Raw genomic sequence first — 22,930 nt, forward strand, 5'->3', positions numbered from 1 at the left:
GTCCAAACGGTTGCTAGAAAAGTAGTAAATATATCCGTTATTTCGGACTGTTGTACTTTCAACGTAACCTGCTGAAAATAATCCGGTCATCGCCATGCTCCAGCATACTGAGCATGCATTTATGTAGCAGCATCACTGAAGCAACTTTCATTCGAAGTAGTGATGAACAGGATACAGAGGCTGCTTCTATAACTAGCGATGAAGTTAGAAGGGCATTGAAAGACATGACCAGGGGAAAAGCTGCTGGAGAAGATGGAATAACAGTCGATTTGATCAAAGATGGAGGAGATATCATGCTTGAAAAGCTTGCGGCCCTTTATACGCAATGCCTCATGACTTCAAGTGTACCAGAAAGCTGGAAGCACGCCAACATTATACTAATCCATAAGAAGGAAGACGTTAAAGAATTGAAGAATTATAAACCAATTAGCTTGCTTTCAGCATTGTATAACATTCTCACCAAGGTAATTTCCAATAGAACCAGGGCAACACTTGAATTCCGCCATCCAAGAGAGCAGGCTGGCTTCAGAAAGGGATACTCTACGATGCATCAGATCCATGTCCTCAATCAGGTAATCGAAAATTCTGTGGAGTACGATCAGCCTCTCTATATGGCTTTCATGCATTTGATTCGGTAGAGATACCAGCAGTCATAAAGGCATTGCGTAATCAAGGAGTACAGGAGGCATACGTGGATATCTTCGCAAATATTTACAAGGATTCCACAGCTACCTTGGTACTCCACAAGAAAAGTAGAAAGTTACCTATCAAGAAAGGGGCCGTGCAAGGAGACACAATCTCTCCAATGCTATTCACTGCATGCTTAGAAGAAGTATTCAAGCTCTTAGACTGGGAAGGCTTAAGAGTGAGGATCAACGGCGAATATCTCAGCAACCTTCGGTTTGCAGATGAATTTGACCTATTCAGCAACAATGGGGGCGATTTACAACAAATGATTGAAGACCATAACCAAGAAAGTGTAAGAGTTGGTTTGAAGATTATTATGCAGAAGACAAATATAATGTTAAATAGCGTGGCAAGGGAACAAGAATTCAGGATCGCCAGTCAGCCTCTATAGTCATGTAAATGAGTACGCTTATCTAGGTCAATTATTCACAGGGTACCCTGATCATGATAAAGAAATTTGCAGAAGAATAAAATTGGGTTGGAGTGCATACGGCAGGCATTGCTAAATCCTGACTGGGAGCTTACCACTGTCGCGGAAAAAAAGTGTACAATCATTGCATTCTACCCGTGCTGACATACGGGGCAGAAACTTGGAGATTAACAAAGAAGCTCGAGAACAAGTTAAGTACCGTACAAAGAGCGATGGAACAAAAAATTTAGGCCTAACGTTAATTAGGAGACAGAAAAAGAGCCGTGAGGATGAGAGAAGAAACGGCAATAAACCTATATTCTAGTTGACATTAGGAGGTAAAAATGGAGCTGGGCAGATCATGGCCTGCCCTGGATAACCGGTGGATAACGGGTGGATAACCGGCGGACCATTAGAGTTACAATATGACTACTAAGAGAAGGGAAGCGCAGTCGAGGACGACAGAAAACTAGGTGGGGTGATGAAGTTAAGAAATTTGCAGGCGCAAGTTGGAATCAGCTAGTGCAAGACAGGGGTAATTGGAGCTCTCAGGGAGAGGCCTTCGTCCTGCAGTGGACATCAATATAGGCTGATGATGATGAAGATTACTCAAAAAGGTCGTAATAACCCTCTCAGCGACGAATGCTGACTTTGGGTGTGCAAGCTATGAGTATAGCGAGTACTAGAGACAAGCGAGAAGAGTGCTTCTCCTCATGCACCTAGTTATTGCTAAGAAGCCAGCTTCAGCCATCCTCTTATAGACACACACGCACAGAAACGCGTACATCAGACGTTTTTCAAATAAAATATGAAGGTTCGCCTTCATAAAATATAACTTTATCTAAGAGCCTGATGGTGAATGGCTGCGACCTTTTTGTCCCACTTGAGTGCTAGCAAGCCCCTTCGTAAGGTTCTACAACCGTTTGTGGTAGTAGACTGCCATTTGTACTATTTTTCTCGGAATTTATTTCCCAGCCAGTGCAAAGGTGACACCGTTTTATCTACCGATGATTCTGCATTCATGAAATTCGAGGATGGGTAATATCTATCTATTGAAATAATATCGCTATTGTAATGTATAGCAATAATCTACTCATTACAGATCTTCACTGCAGGAAGTGCCCTGAGTGTCGTCTCAACTTCTTCATTAAACTAACGTGTACTAAATAATCTGTTGACAGGACTGTAAATGGAGGGCTTAGAGTAAGGACTGTACATTTAAAGCTCCATGTCGGCTTCTACGAATGAATGGTTATCGCACACTTCTTTTTCCAGGCTTCATCAGTTGATATGACCGGACAGGCGGCTTCGAATTACAGCATGATGGGGACGTCGGGGTCTCCGCACATGGAATCGAGTCCAGAAATACAGTCAACATTCGTGGAACTTTCTGACCTAAACGACTTTATTCCAGTGAGTAACTATTTTGTTCGTAAGTATATGCGAAGAAGTTGGTTTTCTTGTTTTGCCAGCTTTAGTTTCACCCAAGCTATTTGAAGCAAACAATAAATTTATGATTAGAATACTGCTTTCGATTGCTAATACACTGAGTACTTAGCTGCTGTCACCTGCTGCTAAAGTGTTATAGACGAAATTAATGCCTGTTTTTCTCTTGTCAATGTGCCTTATTTCGTCTGTGCCAATGCGCCAAAATTCTCATAACGTAACCTCATTTGGCCTGAGCGTTGCAATCATGATCTACTAGTGCTCTTTATTGAGCGACACACTCGCTCAGGGGCAAGCACATGATGCTTGTTGGAAAAGCGGGTTGTCATGCGGGTTGTCGCGTCAAGACGACTCAATCCCGATCACGAACCACGATGTGTTAAACAGCTCCTATATTTGTGTTACTCCTGTGCAACACAAACTCATCCAAAGAATCTAAAGAAAGGAACATATTTAATGACATAATAGAACAAAAGAAGTGGAAGGGGGGGGGGGGGGAGGGAGGGCACTAGTTATTTGGAATTCATGCCGTCTCTGTCATATGAGACAAACTACGCTGATTTTTTATGCTTTCTACAGAGCTATACCTATCGCGCAATTGATGGTGAAAGTCTCTTGTTTAACGCTTGATTAGATTATCGTATGACCAAGCATGTAGCTTGAAGCTCAATTACAACTTGAAAAGTTTTTCTACCTGGGGTAATCTCCGCATCTGCTAGTGTTCATAACATTTTTGTTTTGTGAATCAACAAAGTCATGATATTGAGACCTCATAGAATGAAAAACCTTTCTGGGGAGATTGCTACATACCGTATTTACTCCCATAATGAGCGCACGTTTTTTCCCGAAAAATATGCCCAAAGTTGGGGGTGCGTTCATTAGGGGGGGGGGGTAAAATTTTGAGCAATTTTTTTTCGGGGCCACCTTCAAAAAAGTTTCAGTTTGGCCCGAAAGGCGAACTATTGATTGCGATAGCAAACGCGTAGACAGCTATACGGGGTAAGGATAGTAGTTTTATCGGCCGTATAAACTAGCAAGGTAATTTAAACAGCATGGTGTCAGCGCGCACAGGCAAACATGAACCAATCACACTCGATGACCGTGGACACTCACTGTCGAAACGCTGGCGTGAGGAAGCGCGGCGGCAACAGCGAGCGAAGTGCACCTTCGTGCCGTGTATCGCTTCAACGCAAGCTGAGCGACGGTAACGGAGCACGCACAAAGGTGTAAGCCGCCATCGCACCTAGGCTCAGCCCCCGACGAAGATCCCCTTCAAGATAGGGCGCGCGCGGCTGTGCAATGTGTAGTTGCTGCGCCACGCCCCTCCCTCACCTCCCACCGGCGCCATGCGCGCGACGAAATACGACGCGTTTCCTCCCCGCTTTCCTCCCTCGAACGCGGGAGACAGAACCGCGATCGTCGGCCCCGATGGCAAAATGCGCCTGGAGTGTCCATATGATTGCTATCGCAATAAAAGTAGGAACACGCGGTACGATTGGGCGTCCGATATGGCATCCGAGACAATTGTACCCGCCGGATGCCATATCGGACGCCGAATCGTACTGTGTCTCTCCTATTTCACGGCAGCAAGTTCAGGGTGCGTGTATTACGCGGGAGAAAAAAAAAACTCAAAATTTTAACGACTAAAGTGGGGGGTACGTTCATTATGCGAGTGCGCTCATTAGGCGAGTAAATACGGTATCACAGACCGATATAGTCAACAACCTGTTTGGTCCAGTTACTCGATCACTAGCCGGTTTCTTTTCAGCTAGAAAGTGACTTTGCCTTTAACATAGCAGGTGTGATGACATTTCCGCAAATTTGACAGAATGGTAGCCATGTTCTTCGGTTACGAGGCCTCCGCAGTTGACATGATAGGACATGTAGCTTCGAATGACAGCGTCATGGAGACGACGGAGCACCCTGCTATCGATGCGAGTTTCGAAGAAACGTCAGCATTCGTGGAAGATTCAGTCGTGACTGATATTATTCTAGTAAAAAGCTGTTAGATTTTTTTACCAATATGTGAAGAAGAAGCAAGCGGTGTTCTTGACCACCCGCAATAGTGCTTGTCATAATGAAAGCCTACAAATAATTCGCACATATGCAGTGTGATTCACCGACGTTTTCAAACCTGGTGATGTTGACGAAGGCGAGCTTTCATCTAACAAATGCTTTCATAGCACATTTCTGAAGCGTCATTATGGTTTTCTCAATGTTTGATGCGAAACAGCATAGGCAGCACTGTGTGTTTTTCGTATTCTTGTTTCGCATCTGCGAACTATGCACTGCTGCTGAGCAGTGTTGGCCGATGCCGATGCCGAACCGAGCCATATGGCAGAAACGACAGATGATTGCATATAGCGCTTAAACTGAAAATGATAAAGAAAACGTGATGATAATTACACACAATGTATAATATACAGAATATGGCCGCTCGGCTGGGAATCCGAAACACTCAACTTTGTGTCCAACTTCAGAGCACAATTGCCTAAAATTGGTTGTGTGTTTTTTTTTTTCTTGTTGATGTTCTTTTGAAGTATATTTTTGAGCTTGAATTAATATCTAGGTCTTCCTGACTGAACGTGTTCCCTAAATTTGATATGAGTCCAATTTAAGATGAAAGCTAAACGTCAGCTTGAGGTAAGGTCGCTTGCTTTTTTTCGGCGTTCCTGTAATTCATACATGCGATAACTTTATCACCATCATCATAATCATCAGCAGCAGCAGCCTATATTTATGTCCACTGCAGGACGAACGCCTCTCCCTGTGATCTCCAATTACCCCTGTCTTGCGCTAGCTGATTCCAACTTGCGCCTGCAAATTTCCTAATTTCATCACCCCACCTAGTTTTCTGCCGTCGTCGACTGCGCTTCCTTTCTCTTGGTATCCATTCTGCAACTCTAATGGTCCACCGGTTATCCATCCTACGTATTACATGGCCTGCCCAGCTCCATTTTTTTTCGCCTAATGTCAACTAGAATATCGGCTATCCCCGTTTGTTCTCTGATCCACACCTTAAATATCCCACGAAAATCGCATTGCCTGAAATAAACCGTGGCAACCGTTAATAACAAAGTTCAATATAGCAATAATTCAGCTTTCGCTGGAATTGTTTGTCGTGACAGGACTCCCTATTACTCGATGTTGACATGGGCCGGAGCGAAGCGATTGTCATTGCATCGCCGCTACCTTTAAATAATGTTTACTGGGCTTTTCCTTTAACAGGCGTCTTCACCCGAGATAAATGGACAGACGGCTTCGAGCTACAGCCCAGTGGAAACGTATGAGTCTCCAGCCGTCGATGTGAGTACTGAAGAAACGTCAGCATCGGAAGATTTTGAAGTAACTGACTTTGTTCCGGTAAGAACAGTCAGCTTCTTTACATTGCTATATCATTCTTGTTGCTGTAAGTTCATAATTATGAAACATCCCTGGAGTACTGTTGCCGTCGCCGGTGGTGTCGCCGCGCGCCGTATGCTGTATGTGCAAGTGAAGGCGTGCGAGGGTGAGCCGACGATGATGGCTTAATCTCACGTGCGCATGGCAGGAAGGCGGGGAGGAAGCGCACCGTCTTTTGTCGCGCTCAAGGCACCGAGGGAGGAGGGGGGGACGTGGTTTTACTCCATCGGCGGTGTGTATGACGCGCCGGGGCCCTATCTTGAAAGCGATACCCGATGGGGACAGAGTGCGCCGAGTGCTGATAGCTTCGTATGCACTGTGTCCTCACCGATTCGCGTTGAAGCGGAAATCAGCACGAAGGTCAATTCGCTAGCTGCTGCTGCCGGGCAGCGTTTCGACAGCGAGCATGCGTGGTCATCGAGTGAGAAGCGTTCCGATTTGCTTGTGTGCTTGATAATTCTTCCTTGTGTGCTTGGCACCATGCGTGATAATTTACGTTAGTAAGCGAATGTTTACAAGTTTATACGGCCGACAAAACTACTATTCTTACTTCGATAGCTCTCTACTAATTTGTTATCGCAATCAATGCTTCGCCTTTCGAGTGACATTGCGACTTCTCAGCGTTTTCAACATTCGCACACCACTATCTGTTTGTGTGTCCGGCCTTGATTAAGGCCCTATGGGTTTCGCGTCATTTACTACAATCCTCATCCTTCTCATGATCACGTTGTCGGTTTCACACAAAGCTGTGTAAGCAAATACACACGTGAACACACAAGCACACCTACGGAGGCACGTACTTCAGGCAAAATGAAGGACCGACATAAGGTAGGCGTAACCTAGAAAGAGAATTATTTAGGTAGAGGCAACAACACAGAGCCCTTTTTTTTTTTTGTCCATCGACGCACGATTTCAACATGCATTCTCAGGATACGTGTTGGCATAGTGTGAAAATTACATTCATCATTAATACGCGGTGGTCTTCCCAAAGAGCTAGTTTGCATTGTCACGACAGGTGCCACACATTTCTTGGCCAACCCCCAGCTGCGAGCGTGTGTCATTATAGGGATATCATCACCTGCTTCAGAAGGACCAGAGAGACCGCACAACCGACGCGTCTTCGCTTTATTTGGAACAACAAGAATAAAAACAGCATGTGCCCGGCAACCTCTTCTTCTTTCGTTGCCTCCTAACTTTCTCTTCAAACTGTTTTCTACATCTTCCCGCCGGCCAGATTCAACCGAAGCAGCCTTCGATCGAGTAAAACAGCTGAATCAGTCTCATGGCCACTTTTTCTCCAGGTGCGCGAAGCAAGCATGCTCTTACTACACTATCCTTGCCCGGGAAAACTGTTTAAACCTTGCAGAGTTTCCACTGTGTTCTTTTATGTGCTTCTCCAAGCAGAAGCACATCTACTTCTGGTATCTTTGTGTTATCAGCCGTTTTTATAGTAGCACATGAGTTCCTTCAGATATTCTTGTTTCCTTCTTCTCCACCGTACTATTATTGCCTCTTTTCTTTTTCTTCAGCTATTCAAGAAACCATGTTGACTAAGTTTGCTGTCTTCTGCGTTTGTTAAGTACTTTCTTTCCTGCTATCACGTCCGCAGCTGTTATTGGCCGTGTCTCGTCGGGATTGTCATACACGACAGCGAGGAGCCTGTTTTTTATCACTCCTTCTACCTCAGCCTACACAGTTCGTAGTTCTTAATTCATAAGTCTAGGGGTTATAGCTTTGCTCATTTTCGTCTTAAAGCTTCTTATTAGTGTTTCATAAAATGTTTCACAGAAGGTTAGCTCCACCGTGGGGCTATCTCTGCAATAAACTTCAATTTGTCATACGAGCTGCTTGTGTATTTTTGTATCCGGTCGTCTTCCATCCTTTTAATTTTGGTCATCTCTCTTTCTGACTCCTTGAATGCTCTTGCATTGACACTATAAATTTTCGTACATTATGATCTAGCTACGAATCTTCGGCAGGCGTGTATGAACGCTTCAGATGACATGTTCTTGACTAACTCCAGCTCGACAGCTCTTGTTTCTGCAGGTGCAAATATCACAGCATATACCTTCGTAGCTCTGCTGTCCTTATCTTCCCGAGCATTCAGCTATACAGCGAAGTCTGTAACGATGATGTCAAACGGCCTTACCGTTGTTACTGTGTCAGCTGAAAGTGGTGCCATTTCTTGTGTCATTGGTTATGAATTGAAACTTTTGCATGAGATACATTTTTTGTAACGTATATTACTATTGGTGGGTCACGCACAATCCAAAATTTCTTCTTTTTAGATTTGTCATCGTTAAGAAACCTCCACCGTGCATTGTTATTTGATGCGCATGAAGCACTTATAGTTCTGACAGGCGACTCTCTCTCGGCAGTAAGATAGGATGTTTCTCGGCTAAGCTGAAATCACTGCGCTAAATCTTTCCTGGCATTCTTAAGGCTCCTTGATTGTCTCTGAAGATCGTCTCTGAAGCTAATCTTGTCCTTTATTTTTGTTACTACCTTTTCTAACTTCTTCTGATCCTCTTTTATGAGCACCAACTCTGTCGTTTCCAACTCTTCAGCTGTTAGCCAACCAGTTCTTGTTTCTTTTCTGAGATTTCCTACACAACACACCAGCCACGCTGCAACTCGCAGTGCCTTTCTGTACAACCCAAACCTATAATGTCGATTTTTCATGCTTTCCTGACTCATGGCGGTAGTCATGCACGCCACAATGTCCACTTTGCCTTCATCGTCCGATTCTAATTCAATTTCATAATCAGGTCTTTGTTTTTCACTCTCGATGCACGCGCGGCCCTTCCACCACAAGTCCCTGCTCAACATATGCTTCCTCTTAGTTCCTCTTGTCCTCAAATCTACAGGATTATCTTCACTTCTCGCGCAACCCCATTAAGTTTCTTTGACTTGCTCTTAATTTCTTTTGTCTGATTGCGAATAAATAGTTCATTCGTCTCGCTTGACCTCATCCAACAGAGTAAAATTTGAGAGTCAGTCATGAATTTTATGGTGCTTACTTTCCTGATGAAATTATCAGTTAGGTAACTAGCCAATCTGATGGATACCATATAGCCAATATAGTCATGCCAGCGTGATTTCTTTGATTGGAGGAGCTCTACCTTTGGCGATGAGTAAATTAGCTCCTTTGCTTCCGTTTAAGTATTCTGTCACTGTGCAAGCTGCTGCTCCATACGCCATTTTACTTACATTTGAGAAAGCGTACATAGTTATGCTTCCACTTCAGCTTGCCTGTTGTAGTCATAGCATCTGTCTATAGTAAAATTCTCCAGATGCTGAAGTTGTTGTGCCCACTCTTTTTATGCTTATCGGTGCTGGCTTGGTAGTTCGTCATCCATTTTAGTTTCTATAGCGCCATCTTCATTAGCAACAACTTGCTTTAACCGAAAATGGTGTCAGAAGGCATAAAGGGTCGTATAGCCTTGCTGTAGCTTGTAGAATCTGTCATTACGAAAGTCGTCTCATGTTAATGTACTCTCGCCACGTAGTGTCTACAGAACTCAGTACGTCTTCGACGAAACTCCATTTCAGTCCCAAAACCTTCATTTATCCCTCCTTTCTGATTTTTCAATCCAAATCTTTCCCCTGCTTCATCAAATACATATTGTAGTTTGGCGACATATTGGAAGTCGATTTTCTAAAATTTATCCCCGTTTTATGAAACATGGCTCTTGCGTATTTGTATGTTGCAGCAGCGTAAATTCTTTTCCAGTGTTGCGCAACAACTTCAGGGTATTGCTCTTCAAAATCACCCAAATGTTGATGAATTGTGGCTGCTAGAGTAAAGCGACTTGGTGTTGTGCCAAATGTTACCCTCGTCATCCACCAGGTCTTTATCTCCGGGCGTGATGTAGCTTCACCGGGTGTTTCTTTCCACTACCGGAAGCTCAGTGCGTTTCAGTCATGTATCTTTCCGCATACATTATCTGAGAGCACAGCTCTTAGGCGCCTATTCCTGCAGCGATCGTCGGCGTAACCTAGTGAACGAGCACGGCGAAAGATGAGAGCGAACGCAGAGACCAGCGGGGGATTAAAAAAGCGGCGAGAGTGAGGAGAGCGCCAGGAGGATGGCTCAGCGGAACCATGAGGCGGAAAGCGGAGGAGGGTATGGAGAAAAACGTCAGAAGAAAAACGTAGTGCCGCACACGAGCGGCTTTTCGGCGACGATCACTACGAAATAACGCCAGAGTAGCGCTCGTCGTCTCTATATATGGAAATAAAGCGCTGCATGAGCGGAGGTTGTCTGCGGCGGCTGCTGTGAATTGCGCCCACGTGTCACCCACGTGCTTGCCTCTTGTGATCTCCCAATTAGAGAAGCAGTCGCGCCACACTTAGCTCCATTTGCAACGTGCCGCTAGAGACAGATTGTCCGCGCCAGCCAATATATCGTGAAATGAAAGCACATACACATTTGCGCTCAAATTTTGCATTCGGGAGTATCGTAATCGTGGGTGAATTTTTTCCATGTCTTGCGACGTTGCAATCTAGTTCATCAGGAAACGTGTTTTCGGGATTCAGGTTGGGTCCATTTTCCAAGTAGTCATTGAGGGATTCTCCCGAATTATGGCTTGACGATGGATCAAATTGATGCGTATCTGACGTGGTTCTTTCTCTCTCACTGATTCGTGGGGGACATAATGGACAAATTGTTCTGAACGTCTGATCCTGCTGTTTCTTCGACGTTTCCTTCTACTTCTTTCTCAGAGTACTCACGGATAGCCTTGTCGTAGGCCTGCAGGTCGTCGCATTCTTTGCATAATTCTTTAGTTACTTCCATAAGCCTTTTCTCTGCAATTAGCTAGTTGTCATCCAGGGTATCGTCCTCCGTCCATGGTATCCTCACTTGATATATTCCTGCGTTGAACTCAATGGTTTCCTCTGACGCACTGTAGCACACAGTCGTCGCGTGGCTTTGTTATTGGTTTCTCCATGATTCCAATGATCTGCCAAATAAAATCCCAGAACTTCTGCTGTTCATAAGTGATCGTATCAGAGTTGGTAGCTACCCAGAAGACCATAACCGTCGAAGATGTCTGTAGCTTCGAACAAATATGTAGAGGCACTTGAACCGCCCGTGCCAAAATCGTCTCTGTTGCCATTAGTTTTTGTTGAACCTTGTGATTTCGACCAGTGACTACTGTCCAGTAATAATCGGCTGAAATGAGTATTGTTGTCTCGAAAGCTGCGTTGTAATTGTCATGCTTCGTTAAGTCATCAGCTAAAGAAACACTTTAAGCTCTTACACTTTCTTGTATTATGAACGATGGCAATGGTAGGACGTCACAGGAAATTACTTCGCGAGTGCCTGAATAGTAATGTGTTCGGATGTAGAGTCCTTCTTGATTTTCTCTCGTAAATAGCTCAAACGAAATAATTTGTGAAAAGGCAGTTCAAAAATAATGTTACTGATCCAATCTTATAAGATTAACACTATATATGTGGCCACTACATTTGTGGCTACGCATAAGAGAGTCTTTTCGACATTACAGTGTTAAATACGGTAATACAATCTCGGCATATCTCAGCACGCATCGCCATGAGTAAACTTCAGAAAGCCGGGACAGTTTCGTATTCATAATTATTCGTGGATTGAAGCAAGCAGCCTGTGACTTCACATTTTCCTATTCTAATGGATTGTCTGTAGTATTCCAAATGTTTCCATTGGAGACCTATTGGAAGCGTAATTTTCCAACAACTAGTGTTTTGCCCCGCGAGATGTAGTCACGCTTCAATCGCACGGCCATACTTGATGTCGCTGCTCATTGGCTTATAACCGTATTTCAGCCTCGCCTTCGCGACCTGTGAATTGACCTTGCAGTTTCGCCAAGGTCACCGCTCATATAGACACTTAGGCTTTCGCCTTAAAAAGAACAGAGTGTGCCCCCGGAAACCTTTTCTTCTTTTGTCACCTCCCAGCTTTTTCTTCAATCAGTTTTTTTATATCACCATAACTAACACGAGGGCACGCTTCTTGGCCGATCTTTAGTTGTCAGTATGTGCCATAGTATGCAACATCATAATCATCGTCAACAAGCAGTGGACCGCGTGTGTTATTGGCTACTAAGCGGCCGCTACGCATCAGTCCAAAGATCCAACGCACATGATGGAATTTATGTGAAGCGATGTTTTCGCGAATCATTTCATTCCTGCGTCTTTAGCGCAAAGTATACTGGCGCACGCATGTGATGTCATGCACCCGTGCTATACACAATTGGATAAATCAGATATTGGCTTTTTCAGCTGTGTTTTAAATTGTTCATTATGACGGCAATACAATGCGAAGGTGAGCTAGTTGATGAGCGATCATCTTCTAATACTATACCAACATGATCATGACGCATTTAAGCAAAGCATACGCCATACATCTCTGCTTCCACTAACTGCTGCTTACCAAAGGTTCCTGTTACCAGGCCTCTTCCTTTTAACAGGCGTCCAAAGGTTCCTCTTACCAGGCCTCTTCCTTTTAACAGGCGTCCAAAGGTTCCTCTTACCAGGCCTCTTCCTTTTAACAGGCGTCCAAAGGTTCCTCTTACCAGGCCTCTTCCTTTTAACAGGCGTCCAAAGGTTCCTCTTACCAGGCCTCTTCCTTTTAACAGGCGTCCAAAGGTTCCTCTTACCAGGCCTCTTCCTTTTAACAGGCGTCCAAAGGTTCCTCTTACCAGGCCTCTTCCTTTTAACAGGCGTCCAAAGGTTCCTCTTACCAGGCTCTTCCTTTTAACAGGCGTCCAAAGGTTCCTCTTACCAGGCCTCTTCCTTTTAACAGGCGTCCGAAGGTTCCTCTTACCAGGCCTCTCCTTTAACAGGCGTCCAAATGGTTCTCTTACCAGGCCTCTTCCTTTTAACAGGCGTCCAAAGGTTCCTCTTACCAGGCCTCTTCCTTTTAACAGGCGTCCAAAGGTTCCTCTTACCAGGCCTCTTCCTTTTAACAGGCGTCCAAAGGTTCCTCTTACCAGGCCTCTTCCTTTTAACAGGCGTCCAAAGGTTCCTCTTACCAGGCCTCTTCCTTTTAACAGGCGTCCAAAGGTTCCTCTTACCAGGCCTCTTCCTTTTAACAGGCGTCCAAAGGTTCCTCATACCAGGCCTCTTCCTTTTAACAGGCGTCCGAAGATTCCTCTTACCAGGCCTCTTCCTTTAACAGGCGTCCAAAGGTTCCTCTTACCAGGCCTCTTCCTTTTAACAGGCGTCCAAAGGTTCCTGTATACCAGGCCTCTTCCTTTTAACAGGCGTCCGAAGATTCCTCTTACCAGGCCTCTTCCTTCTAACAGGCGTCCAAAGGTTCCTCTTACCAGGCCTCTTCCTTTTAACAGGCGTCCAAAGGTTCCTCATACCAGGCCTCTTCCTTTTAACAGGCGTCCGAAGATTCCTCTTACCAGGCCTCTTCCTTCTAACAGGCGTCCAAAGGTTCCTCTTACCAGGCCTCTTCCTTTTAACAGGCGTCCAAAGGTTCCTCATACCAGGCCTCTTCCTTTTAACAGGCGTCCGAAGATTCCTCTTACCAGGCCTCTTCCTTCTAACAGGCGTCCAAAGGTTCCTCTTACCAGGCCTCTTCCTTTTAACAGGCGTCCAAAGGTTCCTCATACCAGGCCTCTTCCTTTTAACAGGCGTCCGAAGATTCCTCTTACCAGGCCTCTTCCTTCTAACAGGCGTCCAAAGGTTCCTCTTACCAGGCCTCTTCCTTTTAACAGGCGTCCAAAGGTTCCTCATACCAGGCCTCTTCCTTTTAACAGGCGTCCGAAGATTCCTCTTACCAGGCCTCTTCCTTCTAACAGGCGTCCAAAGGTTCCTCTTACCAGGCCTCTTCCTTTTAACAGGCGTCCAAAGGTTCCTCATACCAGGCCTCTTCCTTTTAACAGGCGTCCGAAGATTCCTCTTACCAGGCATCTTCCTTCTAACAGGCGTCCAAAGATTCCTCTTACCAGGCCTCTTCTTTTTAACAGGCGTCCAAAGGTTCCTCATACCAGGCCTCTTCCTTTTAACAGGCGTCCGAAGATTCCTCTTACCAGGCCTCTTCCTTTTAACAGGCGTCCAAAGGTTCCTGTTACCAGGCCTCTTCCTTTTAACAGGCGTCCGAAGATTCCTCTTACCAGGCCTCTTCCTTCTAACAGGCGTCCAAAGGTTCCTCTTACCAGGCCTCTTCCTTTTAACAGGCGTCCAAAGGTTCCTCATACCAGGCCTCTTCCTTTTAACAGGCGTCCGAAGATTCCTCTTACCAGGCCTCTTCCTTCTAATAGGCGTCCAAAGGTTCCTCTTACCAGGCCTCTTCCTTTTAACAGGCGTCCAAAGGTTCCTCATACCAGGCCTCTTCCTTTTAACAGGCGTCCGAAGATTCCTCTTACCAGGCCTCTTCCTTCTAACAGGCGTCCAAAGGTTCCTCTTACCAGGCCTCTTCCTTTTAACAGGCGTCCAAAGGTTCCTCTTACCAGGTGTCTAAAGCCGGTTAGTGTCTGGCTTCATGTTTAGTCATTCGTGCACTGGACACTCCGATGCGTGCTGTCCGATACTTAAGAAATGCAGAAGAACATTAACAACTACACCACCGCATTTGTAGATTCATTTATTGTCCAGCCTTTACGACCGCAGCAAAGTTGCGTTGGCTCTGCTTTTCCTATTTATCATTTCTTTCAAGCACCAGCTGTGAGGCCAAACTCGAAAGGCTTGCAAGGTGTCGCATGCCATTTCGCTTTGCCGAGATAAGGAAACCGCAACGGGTTTTCTGGGTGCACGTGAGACCGCAGCCACGAGCGAAACGTGGCGAAATGGACCTGCCAAGTGAGCCCACTCGCCCTGCTGGTAAGACACAAGCGAAAGACAAGTCGACTAGTCAAATCGAGCGGCGCCCCCAGCTATCATCAGCCGCCATAAACATACCCAGATATATATCTCAGCAACAGCGCCCAACATTTCGCGATGCTGGCGTCCGTCCAAGCCGGTCCAGGCCACGCTGCGGAGCGTTCGTGTTAAGCGTGCTAACGGCTGTACGTGTTCGAACAACAATATGCGAGCTACCATGCCTGAGGAGCCGCTCTTGATAAAAAGGTACCGCAATGGCTTGAACTGCTGTGGCATTTGTGCTACTCCTATGTATTAGAAGTTCACCCAATGAAAGCGACCACTGAGGCAACATCCACGCCGACAATGTGTGATAAGACAAAAAATGTCGGGTTTCGGGGCTTTTGCCGGAGATATTGCTGGAACAGTCTTGATACTTGAACTACACGGCTCACAAGCCTAATCGGTCAGTCGTGAATCAAAGCCGCATTTTCATAGCGATGTCGTTGTTTTTGTTAATCCTTGTCGCGTTTTTCGCGCTTCATGTGTAGTCATAGCTACGCTCTGCCTGCGTTAGGAATAGATCAGCTGACCATGAACGGTGGATCATACGAGTGGCATAGACTTGAGTGGAATGCATCTCTACAGTACCGCGGCACTGGAGGCTAAATTCCTGCTAGATGTATTTCTTTTATGGTGATCTTCTTACCTTGCCACATTCATAATTTTTGTTGTTTCGGTGATCAACATCATTGTAGTACCTGACATCTTAGTTGCTGAAGTAAACTGTATCGGTAGTGCACTCTCAGCACGCCTACAGATAGTAAATGTGTAGCTAGATTTCGTCTTCATTATCTCAAGTGGTTTCTGCCACACTATTGACTGGGCTTTACCCAAAGGCTTTACATTCGTATTTACAGTATACGTCCGGCAATTTGCGTTAATCTGAAATAATTTAAACACAACTATCTTTTGCCAAGTATTTGTACATGAGTAATGTACATTTCAGTAGTACTTTATTTGCATTGGCTGAAGTAACCTGCCTGGTGGTCACAAAATTGTCTTGATAAATTACCCATCCAGCTATGTCCCAAAATGTTCATCATAACAGTACTTCACCCGTGACAAGCCTCTAAACAAATCCTAAATCATTATATTATTATATCTCCACTTCCATGAACTGCTGCTTACCAGCCGTTGCTTTTACCAGGCATCTTTGGCTGAGATGACGGAAAACAGGACATCGTATCACACCGCCGTGGAGAACTCGGAGTCACCGGACATAGATTAGGGCCAAAAACAAACGTCAGCATCCATGCAATCTTATGACATTGCTGACTTAATCCCGGTAAGGGACTATGACATTCATGCAGATCCGTGAAGAAGCCGTTTCAATTTCAGCGCTGACCTTAAATTCAAGCCGTACGTCGTTCCTATGTGAACCGCTTCTATTGATGAATACCGCCTTTCGATCAATTCTATTTTCCAAGCTGCGACGAGAACAGTGCTGCGAACCATTACTTAGTGATCGACATACAGTGCGTGTCACTTCGCTGGCTTGAAACGGACAGCCCGGTTATGGTACTTTCTTTGGATAAAGAAACTGCGCAGCTTACAGCCAGAACATGGGATTGATGTTTTACACACAGGCTGTGCTTACGTACTTTGCGTTGTACGGTAAATGCCTGACATTTCTCAGTAAATGCTTGACATTTCTCAGTAAATGCTTGACATTTCTCAAGACAACCTAACTTATAACCACTGCATTCATCATCCCACTATCGGTATTAAGCAAACGTACTACAGGTTCCACTCAGACGCAAATAATCGTCACTGCGCATGCTCGTCGTTTGGCATAGAATCACCGTATTACTCATCTGTGAATGAATATGGCCTGAATTGGTTGCACTGTATGCGGTGATTCGACTTTGTTTTTTCACTCATATAGGCGCTCACCGTTGCCATGGCAACGTTTTCGGTTACACGAAATGACGCCTACTCAAATGTACGCTTGCTTACACACCACAAGTGCAAATTAAAGTTGAGATGGAAACCTTCCATAATAAAGTTGTGTCTTGTGTAATAAAGGCCACTATTGAAGTTGGATTCACCTATAAAATTGTTATTTAAGAAAACGCCGCCATAGTCCAGACTTTTCATTGAGTGATACACGCACTACAGGAGAGCTCATTGATTTGATGACTTCACTATAAATAAAAAAAAAACCCAAATGCAGCAAGCGGCCGCTCCCTTCGTAGTGCTCATACGCACTTCATATAGGGTAAAAATATATATATGAATATTGGGTTGCTCCCAACACCATTAAAGTTTCGTTAGGCAAGTTTCCGGAGTTATTGTCGAAGAAAAGTCACAGGCCTGCGCGGCACACGCAGCACAGTCGCAACGTAAGCTGGTGGAGCGGCTCAAGAGTAGCTCCAATTTGGGCACCACGCAGAACAGGGTCTACGCGGCAGTCTGTTCGCCTCGTTTTGACGAGAACGATCTGAACTGTCAGCCCAGCGTCGACGGCGATCTGCGGCTTGTAATGCTCTCTGCACAGCAGTCTGCTGAGCCCGATCAAGCTTACAACTGCAACATGTCGGCACGCTGCGTTTTCAGGCGCCTTAACTAGATGGCGCCGCCATACTGGCGGAGGCTCGGAAGCTCGGGCAGCTCGGGATCACGTTGATTGTGCGCCTCGTCTGAATCGCATCTTGTCGTCTGCGCCTGCGCATGCTCCGTTTCAGGCGCCTTACCTAGATAGCACCACCATACTGGCGAGGGCTCGGGTCGTCTGAACCTGCGCGCTTGGGAGTGTTTTTGGACATTTTTCCGTTGCCCGATAGCAAGTGCTTGCGTGGCTCAGTGGTAGAATATCTGGCTCCCACGCAGCAAGCGCGGGTTTGATCCTGGCGGGAATCGGGTGCATTTTTGGCATTTCCGGCGATAGCGGTTACGGCGGCGTAGACCACCGTCGGCTGCACCATCGCGAACCGAAACGGCTATTGGAATGAGCCCATAACAGCTTACGCTGTAATATACTTCGCACATAATTGACTGCTATACCGTCGTGTTGAAAGGCTCGGTTAGAATATGGAATAAGCCAGGGGCCATAAGAGGAAGCTTTAGCTCTGGGGATCCTATCTAAATAGTACATGGAAAGGAGATATCGTTTTTCTCGGCAATCACTGCAGCAAATTTGATCAAATGTGTTACATTTCTTCATAAAATTTCTTGGTAAATATGGTTGAAAATCTCTCTTTTTTAGAAAACAAAACTATCACGTTTGCAGCTCTGTAACTCACCAATGAAAAAGGATATCACAATTTTGGAAATTGCATATTTATTTCTTTTTATTTATTTATTCAAAATACCCCTAAAGGCCCTCCAGTAGAGGGTATTACATAGGGGGGGGGGGGGTGATAGCTGATCATACTGTCATAACACTTTATGACAAAAATGCAACAAAAGCGACAAAATATGCAGACACAACTCTGTGTAAAAAATGAAAGTTCGGATAAAACGGAAGTAGCACAAAATTAGAATACATTTGATCACTTGATACACCTAGAATTCCGAATACATAAGAGGCATTAACAAGAGAATAACTGCAAAAGAATATCGGATGGACAGCGAAGGCACCAGAAAAAGAAAAACAAAAGTACAGTTTTACATTGCGCAAACACGTCACATTCGGATATGCGTACGCAGCTTTTGTTGAAATTTATGGGGATGAACTTCAGTAGCAGTGTCTGATGGTAGGTTATTCCACTCAAGAATGGTTCTGGGTATAAATGATTGCGCGTAAAGAGCTGAGTGACACATTGGGCGTTTGACCTTGAAAGGGTGATCTCGGCGAGGAAAAATGACGGAGGGTGATAGAAAGAAGTCATCATGTAAATGCTCGTGATGATAAAGTTTATGAAAGAGAGACAGCCGTGCGTGTTTCCATCGTAATGATAGGGGATCTAATTCGGCACGATTTTTTAAAGATGTAACACTAGAGTACGGGGAATAGTCTGAAAAGATAAAACGAGCACCACGGCTTTGCAAGGATTCAATGTTACGTATGATGTAGTCCTGGTTCGGATCCCAGATGGCACATGCGTATTCAATTTTTGGTATGATTAAAGTGGTGTACGCGAGTTTCTTTAGGTGTGAAGGCGCTTGCTTTAGTCTGTGTTTGATTAAACCAAAAGTGCGGTTAGCAGATGCAAGAGTAATGTTGATGGGATGATGCCATGTCAGATCCGATTGTAAATTGACTCCTAGATATTTATACGTCGTAGTAAACTCAACAGTATTATTATCAAGCAAGTATGACGTTGAAATGCGAGACGAGGAGCGTGAAAATGACATGCACTTAGTTTTAGTATAATTTAGGTTCATTTGCCAGTCAGAACACCATGTATTCAATGCACCTAGGTCAGATTGCAGTGCTTCATGGTCAGTGTCAATAGTAATTTCATGGTAAATAACGCAATCATCGGCGAACAGTCTTACCCGGGATGTCATGCAGTTAGGCAAATCATTAATATAGACTAGAAAAAGCAAAGGGCCGAGCACGCTCCCTTGAGGAACGCCGGAAGTAACAGGAATAGAGGAGTTGTTATTAATACTCGTGAATTGAGTTCGATATGACAAGAAATCTTTTATCCATGCAATGACGTCTGGGTGAATGTTAAGATATTTTAGTTTCAGTAGTAGCCTGTGGTGAGGAACGCGGTCAAAAGCTTTCGAAAAATCTGAGAAGATGGCGTCAACTTGGTTTCCAGCATCAATCCATGAAAGCAATTCATTAGTAAATCCAGCTAGTTGCCCATCGCATGAATATCCCTTGCGGAAGCCGTGCTGATATTTGAAGGTTATGTGATGCTCCTCTAGGTACGTTATGATTTGCGAATGTATGACATGCTCTAGTAGTTTGCAGACGGTGCTAGTTAAAGAAATCGGCCGGTAGTTAAGTGGTGATGAGCGGTCGCCAGATTTAAAAATTGGTATGACCTTGGCTGTTTTCCTGTCATTAGGAATTTGGCCCGAGGACAAAGTTTGCGAAAAAAGAGCGCACAAGATTCCCGAGATCCTTTGTGATGTACGCTTGAGTAACTTGTTGTTGAAACCGATGTGATCAGTTGTAGATGACATCTTAGGATTATTAAGTATTGATATGATACCAGACTCGCTAACAATTATCTGCGGCATCGCGATGTCGGGAAGTGTACCTATGACTGGGCATGAAGTGATATCCTCGCGGGTGAATACAGACGAGAATGTGTCGTTTAATACCTGTGCGCACCTTGACTCGGGAATAGTGGTGCCTGTGTGATCAGTAAGCATTACATCCAGGTGATTGTTTGGAATGATTACTTGCCAAAATTTACGAGGATTGTTAGTCAGCATGGATGATAGGTCGTGGCTGAAAAAGTGACGGCGAGTGGTTTTAAGCATAGCCTGGTATTCCCTGTCGCACTGTTTGTAGTTAAGCCACGATGATGAGTGATTGCATTTGACGGCTTGCCTATACAGTCGCTTTTTTTTTGTTTGTTTGTTTAGGCGCCGCAGTTTTTGGTTGAACCACGGGGTAGAACTGTTACTCCTACTCGTTATGGTCGGTATATATTTACAAATAAGGCCAGTAAACACATTTCTGAACGCAGACCAGTTATCGTTAACTGTACGGGACAGGTAATTATGACGAAACTGATCTGCAAAAAGGTATAAATCGGCGTTTATTCCATCAAAGTTAGCTCTATTATAGCATTTAATTTTCTTTGTAATTATTTTCCTACTGATAGGTGGACACACTATGTTACCAGTAATGACGTCATGATCGGAGAAACCATCTAAATGTTTAATGTTGGCGCAAATATCGGGAACATTAGTAAGGATTAGATTGACAATACTCGAGCAAGTGGCAGTGCGGCGTGTTGGTTGCATGATAAGTTGAGATAAAGAAAAATCTAAACATGACTGAAGAAATCAGTTAGATTCTCTTTCATTTGCCGCGACAGATAGTGTTGTCCAGTTAATGTGTGGGTAATTAAAATCACCAAATATCAAAAGAGAACAATTTCAAAAACGGTTACACTTCACTCAAAATGCGAAAAAACTCTTCAGCAAAACCACTGCCCATGTCTGGGGCGCGATAGAAAACACCAATAAGTATGTCGGCACTACTATCTTTAAACAACACCCATACGCATTCAAGAAACGTAGTAATCATAATTGGTAAACAGGACAATCCACTTTTTATAGCCAACAAAACACCCCCGCCGCGGCGATTCGCTCTGTCGCAGCGAAAAATATTATACGAAGCATGTGTAAGAAAAATGTCGTCTGGTACATCGTCTGTAAGCCACGTTTCCGTGACAGCGATTACTGATGCAGATTACGAGTCCATAAGCGAGGAAAGTGGGACAATTTTCGAGAGGATGCTTCTTATAGTTGTATAAAGGAAGCACAATGCATTATCACGACTATGCTTATAGGGCGGTGGCAAAGAAGAGTTAGTTGATTGTGCTAAGGCCGGCGGATGATTGGGTCATTCATCGCGACTTCCCGAGGCTCGATTTTCTACATGTGGCGCACCATTTTCGGGCGTTTGCAAACGAACTGCGCAGTTGGAATCCGAGTCCCAGACGTAAGCGTCATTATTTACAAAAAGCTTGTTGAAGACAAGGCGAGAACGATCACCCTCTTTCTTTATTGACTTTGATATAATAGTAAATCTAAACCGGACAAAAATTAGATATTATACCTAGCTCTCAAAAACCCAATAATAAGTGAGCTGAACTTTTGCAAAATGCTTTTAGACAATGTTACCAATTCACGTAAGATAAAACTTGGTTATCATATTTGTCCGCTTTGAGTGCTTTAAGGGATGCAGTTTACGGAACTGCGGTATTTGTTCTTGGTGCTGAGCTATGAATTTGTAAACTTCCTGGTTATCTTTTTCAAACTTAACAATTGCTGAAAATTAATTTTAAGACCTTCAGGCCTTGAATCAAAATTTCACTTCCAACAGTCACCGGAAAATATTTTTCTATCTCGAATGCAACCAATTTCACCCTAATCGACCCAGTGGTTATCTCAGAAAAGCATTTCCGCGTTTGGCAAGTTTTTGATTATGCGCATAGGGAGTTGGGCCCGAGGCAAAACTTCCTCTTATGCTAGGAGACAAACTCCTGTTAAAAGTGTCCCTACGCCAGTAATAGCTTGATGTTTCGGCATTCATGAACTTTTCTTGCGATAATCATGATATTCAGATCTCGTCATTTTATGTAAAAGCTTGTAAATACGCAATTGGGGTGATTTTCGTATAGCACATTCCAGTATAATAAACATCCGTCTTGGCTGGAACTTATTTATCGCAGCCTGTTTTTACTCCCCATGGTGACCCGGAGGTAAGCAAAGGCTTCATCTTTAGGGTAGTGCAGATGGGCACACTTCCGATAATCTCGAAGACTGATCGACCGATTTATAGAGTGATTGAATGGTTGTACAATTGATTTATTTATTTATTTATTTATTTATTTATTTATTTATTTATTTATTTATTTATTTATTTATTTATTTATTTATTTATTTATTGAGTGTATTTAACGTCTCAAAAACATATAGGAATGTGCAAGGCTCCTTGTTACTTTTGGCTCCCACTGGTTCTGAATGTCCACCGTAACCTGTCTGTACAATACGCTCCCCGCGAAATTTTGCTGACGCTGTCAGGAATCCGACTACAGGCCTCACGTGCGGCATCAAATTACGATAAAACTAAGGTGGTAGTAGCTTGCTTATTTTTAACTTCTTTCTTTTATTTGTAGGAGCTGAATTGTTTGCAAAGAATCGAAACTTATTTTTTTTTTACCCTGGTTACTTTACTAGTTACATTTTCAGTTGGAAGCTACGTGTTAGTTGGCAGTATATCCACCGTAAATAATCAAATGTGGAAGCATTCTCGCAATTTGTCCATGGGTGATGAATAGCTCAATCATACTGAGGTTCAATTGCCTAAAGTAACGCGTTGGAGTTGTCCGCAAATTACTAAGTTTCAGTAGTCGTGCAAGATTCAAGCAAGTCGTGCATAATGCGACTATACCCTACTGGTGATTTCTCTCGTACGAAAAGCAAGGAACACACGATACTCTTCCGCTTTCATTAAATAATGCTTATTATACGCTTCTCTTACCAGGCGTCTTC

At 44.2% G+C, this 22,930-nt stretch overlaps 2 protein-coding genes across 2 annotated transcripts in view; both read left to right on the plus strand.

The window, feature by feature from the left end:
• Positions 1-22,930, plus strand: part of LOC125943532 (uncharacterized) — a 79,122-nt gene that overhangs the window by 47,826 nt on the left and 8,366 nt on the right. The window lies entirely within an intron of this gene.
• On the plus strand, positions 2,374-16,066 carry LOC125943152 (uncharacterized). Its single transcript, XM_049661591.1, has 3 exons — positions 2,374-2,509; positions 5,771-5,905; positions 15,945-16,066. Exons 1-3 carry the CDS (start codon positions 2,387-2,389, stop codon positions 16,023-16,025), a joined length of 339 nt encoding a protein of 112 aa, XP_049517548.1. The 5' UTR covers positions 2,374-2,386; the 3' UTR covers positions 16,026-16,066.

Source organism: Dermacentor silvarum, chromosome 2 (assembly GCF_013339745.2).
Source record: "Dermacentor silvarum isolate Dsil-2018 chromosome 2, BIME_Dsil_1.4, whole genome shotgun sequence".
Classification (NCBI taxonomy): Eukaryota; Metazoa; Arthropoda; class Arachnida; order Ixodida; family Ixodidae; genus Dermacentor; species Dermacentor silvarum.

Bases quoted from the DNA above. Each gene is read 5' to 3' on its own strand.
- LOC125943152 (XM_049661591.1), top strand. From the start codon at position 2,387: ATGACCGGACAGGCGGCTTCGAATTACAGCATGATGGGGACGTCGGGG. The intron at 2,510-5,770 runs GTGAGTAACTAT...TTCCTTTAACAG, and splicing joins ACCTAAACGACTTTATTCCA to GCGTCTTCACCCGAGATAAA. The intron at 5,906-15,944 runs GTAAGAACAGTC...TGCTTTTACCAG, and splicing joins AAGTAACTGACTTTGTTCCG to GCATCTTTGGCTGAGATGAC.